At 44.8% G+C, this 12953-nt stretch overlaps 1 protein-coding gene across 2 annotated transcripts in view; it reads left to right on the forward strand.

Annotated features, from left to right (window-relative positions):
• LOC139576691 (coronin-1C-A) overlaps positions 1-12953 on the forward strand; it is a 69346-nt gene that overhangs the window by 32507 nt on the left and 23886 nt on the right. For both annotated transcript variants that reach the window (XM_071403034.1, XM_071403035.1), the window contains one exon: positions 3579-3778. In XM_071403034.1, coding sequence (XP_071259135.1) covers positions 3579-3778 — 200 coding nt within the window. The remainder of the gene's footprint in view (positions 1-3578; positions 3779-12953) is intronic.

Below are 12953 nucleotides of genomic sequence, written 5' to 3' on the forward strand. Positions count from 1 at the left end.
TCTACATTTTCTTTGAGTAGTGCGTGACCCTATTCTATTTTTTTTCAATGGGTCTTTATCCATTTGGAATGTTTTATACTGTTCAATTCAACTTCAACCTAAAATAATTTCCTGCGTTTCCATTAATTTCTGCATTTTCTGCGCTCATTTGAGATCATTTCCACACTGCCACGATTTGGGCAAAAATACTATGCCTTTAACCAAATGTTGCAATTGTGATTTCGATCAAAACACTTGGGTGAGCTTTTGGAATCATGGAAATAGAATGTTTATTATAATGCTATATTTAGAATATAAATAATAGTGGGCACTTTGAATACAGTGTTTGACATGACAATGAATGAAAATGCCATGGATGAGTTATTGTGACAGGGTAGGATCCAAAGTGATGTTCAGGGTTTAATTTGTATTTATTTTTTTACCTTTATTTAACCAGGTAGGCTAGTTGAGAGCAAGTTCTCATTTACAACTGCGACCTGGCCAAGATAAAGCAAAGCAGTTCGACACATACAACAACATAGTTACACATGGAATAAACAAACATACAGTCAATAATACAATAGACAAAGTCTATATACAGTGTGTGCAAATGAGGTAGGATAAGAGAGGTAAGGCAATAAGTAGGCCATGGTGGCGAAGTAATTACAATATAGCAATTAAACACTGGAATGATGAATGTGCGAGTAGAGAGAAATACAATATGGGGATGAGCTAGTTGGATGGGCTATTTACAGGTGGGCTATGTACAGTTGCAGTGATCTGTGAGCTGCTCTGACAGCTGGTGCTTACAGCTAGTGAGGGAGATATGTGTCTCCAGCTTCAGTGATTTTTGCAGTTCGTTCCAGTCATTGGCAGCAGAGAACTGGAAGGAGAGGCAGTCAAAGCAGGAGTTGGCTTTGGGGGTGACCAGTGAAATGTACCTGCTGGAGCGCGTGCTACGGGTGTTGCTATGGTAACCAGTGAGCTGAGATAAGGTGGGGCTTTACCTAGCGGAGACTTGTAGATGACCTGGAGCCAGTGGGTTTGGCGACACGTATGAAGCAAGGGCCAGCCAACGAGAGAGTACAGGTCGCAGTGGTGGGTAGTATATAGGGCTTTGGTGACAAAACGGATGGCACTGTGAAACACTGCATCCAATTTGTTGAGTAGAGTGTTGGAAGCTATTTTGTAAATGACATAGGCGAGGATTGATAGGATGGTCAGTTTTACGAGGGTATGTTTGGCAGCATAAGTGAAGGATGCTTTGTTGAGAAGTAGGAGGTTTATTCTAGATTTAAATTTGGATTGGAGATGCTTAATGTGAGTCTGGAAGTAGAATTTACAGTCTAACCAGACACCTAGGTATTTGTAGTTGTCCACATATTCTAAGTCAGAACCGTCCAGAGTATTGATGCTGGACGGGCGGGCAGCGATCGGTTGAAGAGCATGCATTTAGTTTTACTTGCATTTAAGAGCAGTTGGAGGCCACAGAAGGAGAGTTGTTTGGCATTGAAGCTCGTCTGGAGGTTAGTTAACAGTGTCTTAGGGGACCCTATAATCTTTGGCTTCATTAAATCTTTATTCATATAGCCAACATATTCATGCTTTGTCTATTCCTCTTTGATTTAGAAGATACTGTTGCACAAACGACATGCTGATTTAAGCCTCCACCAGTACTGGTATCAGGCTGTATTAGCTAGCTACGTTTGCTCTGACTCAGTACTTTTATTAGCTAGTATAGCTAGCCAGCTAACTAGTGATTAGCATTAGTGGCTAACACGATTTAGCTTAACTTGCTAAGAAAATACAAACTAGCTGTTTGCAAATGTAAGAAACACAAACTAATATTGTAATTATAGAACACTTGTGGATTTATATTTAGATCACAGTGGAAACAACATTGTTGTCATCAGCATTGTTGTTTGTGCTGTATTGACCATGCAGACTGAACGACAGTGTCTCGTGGTCAAGCAACAACAAATGTGCTTCTTGAGTGACGGGGTGGGTCTAGGTCTGTGGAAAGCGACATGGAGAGAGAGCGCGGAGAGGGATGACTGAGTAAACTATAAAAATGGATGTTACACACAGCGTATCACATATAACAAACCAAACATTCAAATACCGTTATAGAAGGCAAGGTAAAAACCCAAACCAGTTCGTGCATAAATACTGGTGTATAGTAAAATACGGTATATCGCCCAGCCCTAGTGTAAGGGGCAATTACTTTTTCACACACGGATATTGGGTGTTAGTCAACTTTGTTAATGAAATAAAATACATGTTATTTGTAAACTCATTCCCTTTATCTAATATTAGGTTTTGGTTGAAGATCTGATAACATTCAGTATCAAAAATAGAGAATCAGAAAGGGGGCAAAGCCTTTTTTTCACGGCACTGTATCTGAGAGGTTGAAGATGCCCTTTAATCCCTGTCAAGCCAAGATTTATCTCTTGGTTTTATTAGACTGTGATTACACTTGAACCTGTGGTTAAAGTTTACAGAAGGGGTGAAGGAGACGAGACCAAAAATACATATACGTAAAAATGGAAAAGGAAAGAAAATTGTTAGTGCGATAGACATTTGGAACATCGCGCTAAAACATGGAATTTGAATTTATCGTCCAGCCCTACTCTCAGCGCTCTGCAAGTTTACCCTAATTATCTGGTTCCTCGTTGCCAGTGTATGAGGAAGTACACAACAGCCAATGTAGGCGTAGTTCTTGTATTTCTGGTGGTGGATCAAAGGAATGATACAGTTATGCTCATTGCTCAACTCTAACTTTCCCACGCTGGCTCGTATCTGCTGAATGTCAGTATGACAGAGGAATGGGGAAGGAATGGGGAAGGAGTGTTAGTCTGATCTGCCACATGGTGCCTCTGTCTGTACTGTAATGCTGCTGGAGAACCTTACGTTAGTTTTTGTCCCAAATTGCACCCTTTTCTCTATATAGTGCACTACTTTTGACCAGGGCCCATGGAGAATAGTAATGATGGGGGTGGGATCAATACGGTTACATATCGGGATATCATTTTTTTACTTTATCGTGTCTCGTTTTGACTATCACAATATTATTTTTGCGCTAGTTGGCTGTACCTGCACCAAAACTCCAGTATTTTTCCTTCATAGCTTGTTCTCCATCTTCTTTTGAAATAGGGAGTCAGTTTGTTTTCAGCACTTTTATTTATTTATTTCCATAACTGATCAAAACTTTTTATGGCTCCCCTTTGTCCATCTGCAGTATATGAGTAATATGTTTGGAACATGGAATCTTAATAAAATTACAGTATAGATATCGCAATACATATTGTATCGGCACCTAAGTATCGTGATGATATCATATCTGGAGGTCCCTGGCAATTGCCATCCCTAGAGATTAGGGTGCAGTATGGGATGCATATGAGGCTGAGCCTCATATCTGGGAGGGGAATGGGGCTCAGAGTAACCAGGGGAAAGAATTTCCATTTCATGTTATTAGATTTTATAGGCCTAGATTCTTATCCTAAAATAATTTGCTTGGCTTTGTCTTTTATATCCTTGACTGACCACTGAAACTAAACCCCAACTTTCTCTCTAACCCCCCCCTTCCGTCCACTGCCCAGATATGTTCAGGCGAGTCGTGCGAGCGAGCAAATTCCGTCATGTCTTCGGCCAGGCGCTGAAGAATGACCAGTGCTACGACGACATCAGAGTGTCGAGGGTCACATGGGACAGCTCGTTCTGCGCCGTCAACCCCAAGTTTGTCGCCATCATCATAGAGGCCAGCGGAGGCGGGGCCTTCCTGGTCCTCCCTCTTCACAAGGTGAGTCTGGGATTATTGACTATAAACACTGCATTGTGTGGATCTGTCAGTGGGTTTCACAAGGAAACTTATGTCAAGCGACAGAGGGTTTCTACATTCATATGGGCATGTGCACTTGCTGCCTGAACAGATTCGGACTATGGCCTAGTTTGACCTATCCTCACTGTCTGTGGCTTTGAAACATACTTCAACCCTGCTCCATCCCACACACTTAGGCCTGGGCCAGGCTTTCAACGCTCCCTGGGTTTCAACACGCCCTGTCTGCCGGGAACAACCAGGCATGTCACACACAGCACAATTTACTGCTGACATAGACACTCACACACCCAGGGGAAATCACACATTGGCCACCTACAAATTCCAACCGTGCAGTTTAAAAACACAACTTTTTGTGTGCGGTCATATTTTCCTTAATCATTCATGAGGAAGAAGTAGCAGCATCACGGAGGCATGTTTCAGGCTGTGGTTGAGGACAGGGAGGACGAGGGGATTTCTAGCTGCGTGACTGTGGTCTCTGGTGGCCTGGCTGAGTGGGTGAGATGAAGATGGATTTTGACAGGCTGGGTTGCTAAGCAGTGCAGGCAGCAGTACCTGCTTGTGGTGGTCAGTGGAGAGAGACTGCAGACTGACTGGCCCAGATGTGGGAGACTGACACTTTGGTACAAAACTCTATATTCTGGGGAAGATCCTATACATTTCTGTGTTTACAAACATTGCCGCACGAGGGGGATGCGTGCAAGTTGTTGGCAGAACACAGGGGAGTTCTTGTAGAACGCCAGCAAAAAACAGCCTCTGTACATGTTGCTTATGAGTGCGTTTCCAGCTGCTTTTGGATTTTAAGGTGCGTATGAATGTTCTGCTTAATATAATGTTTGTCATCGTAAACCAACTGCATTATACTTGTGGGGCGGCAGGTTGTCTAGTGGTTAGAGCGTTGGACTAGTAACCGAAAGGTTGCAAGATCGAATCCCCGAGCTGACAAGGTAAAAATCTGTCGTTCTGCCCCTGAACAAGGCAGTTAACCCACTGTTCCTAGGCTGTCATTGAAAATAAGAATTTGTTCTTAACTGACTTGCCTAGTTAAATAAAAAAATATACACTTCACCCAGTCAAATGGCTCTTTGGCTAGCTTTTGCTACAGCCTATGTCAGTGAGCGTTAGCATTCTAGCTAACAACTGCTGCAGCCATCATTTATTTTGCAAAGATCACAAGCAAATTATAATCTTAGACTGTTCAAGCAAGAATCAGAGCTTCATTGTAAGCGTATGAGACCCCAAAAAGTGATTTTTGTTTAGGAGTAATAACGTAAATCTAGTCTATGTTGAATGGCAGAGATGGCTTTCTTACTGCAGCCAAGAGTCGTGCGTGACGTAAGTGTGTACTGGAAAGGGGTCTATTAGTGCTGTCTCTGTATCAACTCATTCTCTTAATAGTGACAAGTCTTTTTTTCACCTCTTCTACATTTTGAACAGAAAGAAGCTCCTGTCAGCCCAGAGGCAGTTCAGCTTTAATGACGGGACTCTAAATGACCCAGTCTTAAAAGATTCACAGTTCATTCTCATATCTCATTTATCGTCTTTGCTCAGGGAGGGACAAAACAGTACCGTAGGATGCTGTAGCAGCTATCATCCACCTTTATTCTTCTTTTTGCCTGTTGGCTTTCGCCTACGTCCTCCGTGGTGGGATGACACGTGTCATAGTGTCGTTAAAGTGGCGATGATGTAAGTCTTACATTGTAAGAGGATCATATTACTTTAGGGGTGTTAGGGTATTTTCAGAGGAAAGCATCCAAACTGGCGTCAGATATTTGATACAAGCAGGATGAGGAGGAGATGACGTCTGAGACATGGACACAATATGAATGCATACATGGGGACCAAGGAGGACAGGGCGGGGAGTGTTACAGTGCCTTTGGAAGCTAGGGTACTCCACATGGACAGCAAAGGCCATCCAGACAAGCTTTTGCTTTCAGCTTTGCCCTTTTGTAGCAGCAAGGTGGTTTTCCAGTGAAAATGTCTGTTTTGCATACAGTAAATAAACATTTGCATTTCAGATTTCGTGACAGGGAGAACAATGTTAGTGTCTGTACCACTGGGATGATTGTCAGTTCTCCCTGAGTTGAGGGTTAGGAAACCTCACATAGGCTGGCTGGCTCTCATTTATCATAGCGTTGTGTACAACACAAACTGAACCAAAGGCCTCTGGGGACGGAATCTCCCTGTGCTGCTCACCTCCATATAAGGGTCCTTGAAGAGCTCAGACCACTTAGGTCAGACACTCGTTGAACCCAACGGGGGTGGGGGTGGGCGTGGGGGGGGCACTCTGGTCTGGAATGTCCCGCAGTAACCCCATTAGGTGTTATTACATTGTCATTAGTGTTTAGTATATGTCTGGCTGCACCAGACATACACGCACGCACACAAACATGCGCGCAAACACACTGCTTGGTGGTGTTACTATTTTTCTGGTCCAGCAGTGCCACAGTGTCAGCCAGCCAACCAAGGCTTGATATATACCCTATGTGACATACAGTAAGTGATTTATGTGTCTGTCTGTCTGATGTTGACAGGTCTGTGAGCAAGGCAGTGGGCCTTGTCATCTGACTCTGGCTTTGACACAGCTTTACAATACAGCTTCCGCCTTCCTGTCCCACTCCCAGGTCCCAGATCTGCTTCTGATTCTCTGACTTCTGACAGATGATTCTGCTGTGGGCTTGTCTCTGACTTTGTACAGTAAGTGTATGTTGGCAGAACATCGTCTGCTTTGACTGGTGGATTAAAAGTGGACGGAGAGCGTGATGGCTTTATGCGCAGATTAAAGGGTAATTTCCTTAGGCTATGTGTAAAAAAAAAATAACTTTTGTTTTCAGATCTGGCTGGCAGTGTAACTGGTGTGAAATGGCTAGCTAGTTAGCGGTGCGCGCTAGTATCGTTTTAATCGGTAACGTCACTCACTCTTAGACCTCGAAGTAGTTGTTTACCTTGGTCTGCAAGGGCAGCATCTTTTGTGCAGCGATAGGTAACGATGCTTTGTGGGAGGCAGTTTGATGTGTTGAGGGTCCCTGGTTCGAGCCCAGGTTGGGGCGAGGAGAGGGACGGAAGTAACACTGTTACAGCTGCATGGACTAATCTCCTTGGAATCGTGTGGAGATTTTCTTTTAATGTCCTATCAACAGGCCATGCGCTGAAACTCTAAGTAAGAAGAGTTTAATATTGTTTCAAATTGGCATTTTGTGTTTTGAAATATTTGGCTTGTGGCTTTTGTTTCCACAATATGTCAAAATGAAACGGGACAGTAATCTTTTAGAGAAAGGACGGGTCCATCTGGCTGCTATCTCCATATAAGCTTAGAGAACACGAATCTCTATGGCAGTGTGGAAAATATTACTCTGCCAACAGAGAAGTTAGACTGCATTAATATAAACACTGCAGTTTCAGGGTTGTAAATGGCTGTTGGACTGGGACTCAACCCCTACACACCATGATGTTCAGAGGTAGCCTGTAACCTCTCAGCCTCATTGCAGGGTTCAGATCAATTTGTCTACGTATATCTGTCTGACACACAGACTGCCTTCTCTGCTCTTTTGCTGGGTCACACACCTACTCACACTATAGCCCATGTGACAGTGCATCTGTCTGGCTGGCCCATCTGCCCGTGCTGTGCTGTTCCCAGTCTGTGTGGGCAGCCAGCTGCTCCGGGCCTTTGTCCCAGGCCTACTCCCAGCCAGGCCCATTCGGCCTGCTGGGGTGGGGGGGATCCAACCCCCAGAATATGAACCTTCTGATATGCACTTTGTGGCTCTTATCTTCATATGTTCTACCTCCCCATCCACATCCAGTATTGTTGGTGATAAGTCAGAAGAACCACAGCAACCCTCCAAATAACTTTAGGTTTGAGCTTTGACAAATGGGCTTTTAGATTCACACCCAATACTTTCCTGGCACTTTGCCTATTGTCTTAAGTGTGAGTGTGCTCGGACACGTTGGCTTGAGCTTGTGGAGCGATGCTGTGTGTGAGGCCCGACGGTGATGGGTCTTGGCCTGTGACTTGGGCTGGGGCCTGTGCTATTGGTCAGTCTAGCGCAGGGATGGGCTGGGTCTGCCGTCTGTGTTTCTCTGTCTCGTGGTTCTGTGTGTAGGAGGGGGATCCTGTAGCAGGCCAGGTTGACTTAGCACCTCGTTGTTGCTGCCTGCCTCTTTGGCTGCATTGTGTCCTGTCAGGACAGATGGGGGACGTGTCTGACTAAACGCATGTGGTCTTCAAGCCTCATGCTTTCAATCTCCTCCTTTCTGTCTCTGCGCCTGACGCTCTGTCATTTATTCCCTCATTTCCATATGGAGGAAGCAGTGGGAGACTGAATGCTGTAGGAACTGTGCAGCGAGACATTCCTGCTTATTCCTCTCAATCTGCCGGGCCCTACTCTGGAGGAGAGGGGATATATCTCAATGAACCACAAGTTCTGATTTATATTCCCAAGCCTTGGAATCCCTCATTTTGATTCAGTCAAGCAGGAACTTGTTGAATTCTTCTTGGTGACTGGCTATTTTCCATGTACAGTGTCCTTGTGTTAAAAGACAGTTATTCAGACGTATTGAGGCAATAGGTTTATTCTGTCCATTCTGGTGATCTTTTGGGCTAAAACTACAATATGGGCACTCCTTTGTATATGGGCTCATGTTCTAAACCAGTGGTTCAAACACTCATATTTGACCATGTTCTGTTTGGACCAATCATCAATCTTTTAGCATCAGAAATCCCTGGGTGTGTGGACTGTGCTCACACAAATAAGTACTTTTTCTCTCACACACACACACACACACACACACACACACACACACACACACACACACACACACACACACACACCCTAAGTCTTACACATGCAAAGGGTGGTATTATAAGGGTCTTCCCCCCACTGCTCAATCTTTATTCCAAGATCCCTATTCTGCTACTGCTGTCACCACTGCTGCCGCTGCCCTGCTGACTGCAGATTTGACCATATATGGCCATTCACTGCTCCCCGCATGACGGCCTACCAGGACCATTTCCTCTCTGCCTTTCCATTGGCTGCTAGCATTGCCAGTTCTCTGTGATTTCAGGGATAGGCTGGTGAGGTGAGAGGGACCTAGATGAGAGATTGTTGAATCAAGTGGTGTCTCATTGCCATGTTCTGTTGGTTAGTAGGGACTATTAGTGTCATTGGTTTTCTAATCGAAGGTTTAGGACTATGCTTGCTTGTTGCAAATTTGTATTATTAGTAAGAGTTTCCGAATTGGATGACAGTTAAAAACATATATTTTTTCGAGCTCCCAGTTTTCTTTAACGCACTGAAATGGGAAGTCGGAGATTTCAGAGTTCCCAGTTGTTTTGAACATGGCATTAGTCTCAGCGGCGAGAGGGTGAGAGCAGCAGAGGGTCCGTCTCTCACGGTCCATGCTCTCTCCTTTCCTCCGGTGAGACAGACCAGAGCGAGGGGACAGTCTTCCACCTTATGGTGAAACTCAAGTAGCATCTGCCTCGGGCACAAATTCACATTGTTCCTTTGACCAGATACTTTGACAAAATACTCCTCGATCTTAAAATAGGCAGAACAAGCTGCTAATATTAAAAACACAGGGCTATCGATACACTTGGCTACTCATTCATTGCAAGTAGAGAAGCCTGTTATATTTTGTTGTAGTGTTGAATAAAAACAGTGACCGTGCTGAATTAAACGTGGACATGAACTCACTCATAAAAACAGCTCTTAGCTGTATTCTTTGAGTCTTTCTCTGGTCATGGGTTTAAAAGTTAAGGAATCTCACGTCGGCTAGTATCAACATTTTCTGTGGCCGGGGTCGTGGAAACTGTAGGAAGGCACGGTGATTTGAGCTATCCGATTGGCCAGTGCAGTAGGCGCTCTCGATTTAGCCACACATCTCCCGGTCCGCCGTGTAGGCAGATTTGTTCTTTTCAGACAAATGTAATGGTTCAAAATGGGAACACTTTGTTTGCCTACCCGGTGCACAGGACTTCTGAATCAAGTGCACCTAGCAGCGGTACCGCCAACAGCGGTAGGTGATCGACTAGGAATGCCTTAAAGATCAACCAGTCGCAATCGACCGGTTGGTGACCACTGCTGTAAATATTTTTGTTAGTGGGCTTTGTAAGAATGGTGGGCCCAGGAGTAGTTCCTCTTTTGATCTCTATGACAAACACTTTCCATGAGCAATAGATGTCCAGTTTCTCTCTCTCGCTCCCTCTCTCTGTGTACCTGCAGGCTCTCTCCCAACCTGACTGGGACTGGGCAACCACATGTTGGTCTTGGCTCCTACCCTGCCGTCACTCATGCCTGGCCAGCTGTCCTCTGCTTTACCCCTCCATTACTGTGTTAAAGCTGGAGCAGACTTCCAGCCATTTAGTCAGAGCAGAGAGAGGGCCCAACTGTGGTGTCCAGTCTGACTGTACTGTACCCTCCCCTCTGTGCTGCAGTAAATCATGGAGACCAGCCCGGGGTCTGACTGGTCTGCAGGCTGTAGACTCAGCTGTGCTTTCAAGGCCATAAACTCACAAAGGGAAGTGGAAAAGTAAAAATATCCATGGTGCTCTGAGGGAAGCATGCTCTAGGAGGGCTTTTACACGCGTCACATGTTCTGCTTGTAAGGATGCACTTGTGCGTGACGCCTCTCTTTGATTTAGTTATTGAAAGTGTTATTTTTGATGTCATTGTCCATAAAAAATGTGTATCTTGTTATGAGGTTCAAGCGCATTTTGTGCAGCTTCACTTGTTGCTATGCAACAGGTCTGCTTGCTTGACACACGTTTTCTCACAGGATATTATAGAGCACAGAGCCTAGTCCAGGTCCCTGGGTGTTCTGGTCATTAACATCAAAACACGTGTAGACCGTTAGGGACTGAGATTAGTCTTGAATGCTTAATTCAATCTAGCCTCGTTTTTATTTGATGGGTTGCCTCAATTTCGCATCAAGATTGACTGCGCTATTCAGCCCCGTTCTACTCATGTCGGTGTTTTGCTCAACAGGCTGTCAAATATCTCCACTCCCACATCGTCTACATGAAGCACACTCCTTCCCTGTCTCCTGTCTCTCCCACCGGGCTGGTTGCCATGGAGATGATGATCAGCGGTCTTGTCTAACCGTTCCTTGCTCTGCGGGTTTGGTCTATTTCAGGAGTAACTCTGTGTTCCTTGTGTCGTGGAAGTGTTATGTGATGTCACTTTAACAGGCAGGCATGTAAAGGGGCTGTTCACTGTGTTCCTAAATGTAGGGATTCTTACAACTCTGCCTGGTCTCTAGCTTAGAGCACTATTCTCTCTATCAGCGCCTATCCACTCACCTTAACTTCAACTTTGGCAAGTGCTCACCTTGCACCTTCCTCTGCGGACTGTTTCCAGTTGCACATAGTTGCTGTGGTTACTGGATGACATGGGGGTAAATATTATGACAGTGTAATAAGATTCAGGGCTGGCTGTGTCTTTGATACTGTACCTGCCAAGGTAGGTTGCCACAGGCCAGTGCTCCTTACTGCTCCTTATTATCTCAATGATAATGTAGTGTAGTTACCTGTTAACCTGAATTTAGCAGTGGTGGGAAAAGTATCCAATTGTCATAGTTGAGTAAAAGAAAAAGACTCAAGTAAAAGTGAGTCACCCAGTAAAATACTGCTTGAGTAAAAGTATTTGTTTTTAAATGTACTTAAGTGTAAATAGTTTCAAAATCATTATATTAAGCAAACCAGACGCTACCCTTTTTATTTTTTATTTACGGATAGCCAGGGGCACGCTCTCACCCTCAGACACAATTTTCAGATCAAGCATGTGTTTAGTGAGTCCCCCAGATCAGACGCAGTAGGGATGACCAGGGATGTTCTCTTGATACGTGTGTAAATCTGACAATTTTCCTGTCCTGCTAAGCAATCAAAATGTAGCGAGTACTTTTGGGTGTCAGAGGAAAATGTATGGAGTAAAAAGTACAGAGTTGTCAAAAATATAAATAGTGAAGTAGATACCTAAAACCAACTACTTGAGTAGTACTTCGAATTTAGGAGGTTGATTTGTTTACTGTAAGCCTGTTTTTCATTATGCGTTGAACAGTCGTGGTGTAAAGAGTAAGAGAGCCTACGTGTATGTGTTGTGCTCTTATCAAAAAAGGCAGCATGGTGGTGCCCGTACCTGCCTTAGAAATGTTGAAACATTTTTGGCTGTGATCTGTTGATTGCCAGTTCTTTCCTAACCATCCGTGACCTCCCCGTTATCCAGCCTTATGTAGATAATCACAACGCTATCAAATAATATTTATTCAGGCTTGAAGCGAGATCCTCATGTACTTCCCTCGGACCGTGGAATTCCTTATTGTGTATAGCAGACACAAACAAGATTAACACCCCTGGTCCCTCTCGCTCTCATTAGTCACAGCCATACCAGAGCTGCCTGTGGCTGAGGTGTGGAATGTCTGGAATGACAGGCTCTCAGGCCCGCTGGACGGCACTGTCGGCAGCCCTGTGAACCCGGGGGGGTTTAACAGGCCTACAAGCAATCCTGTGAACCTGGGGACGGTAACAGGCCTGCAAGCAACCCTGTGAACTGTGGTGGTAACAGGCCTACTGCAGTCCTAGAGCAAGTTTGGCCCGGCTAACTCGCACTCCAGTACACTCACAGATACCGAACACACAGGGCTGCCATCACTGCTGCTGGGCTCAATGTCCTCTCTTCACAAGCCAACCATGTAGATGATTATGCTGGTTGGGTGAGAGCCTGTACTGTACTGGTGTGTTTTTTTTGGTAAAGAGCAACAAAAGAGTGTTGACAAAAGTGTATAATTTGAACACGGGTGTGAGATGTCTAACAGCCAGAGTTTATATGTGAAATGTTCTGAGGAATATGAGTCTGGAGTAGAGTGGTGATGTTCTCCCCAGACCCTGTGCACATGGCACCCTATCCCATATCTAGGGCCCATAGGGCTCTGGCCAAAACAAGTAGTGCACTATAGGGAATAGGGTGCCATTTGGGGCACAGCCTTAATCTCTCTGGGGTCTGTGGACCCGGCAGGCAACTGGAGGACACAACATGACTATTTCAAGCAGGAAATACCAGTGAGCCAGGCAGGCAGAACTACATTTACATTTACATTTAAGTCATTTAGCAGACGCTCTTATCCAGAGCGACTTACAAATTGG

Source organism: Salvelinus alpinus, chromosome 5 (assembly GCF_045679555.1).
Source record: "Salvelinus alpinus chromosome 5, SLU_Salpinus.1, whole genome shotgun sequence".
In the NCBI taxonomy this organism is placed as follows: Eukaryota; Metazoa; Chordata; class Actinopteri; order Salmoniformes; family Salmonidae; genus Salvelinus; species Salvelinus alpinus.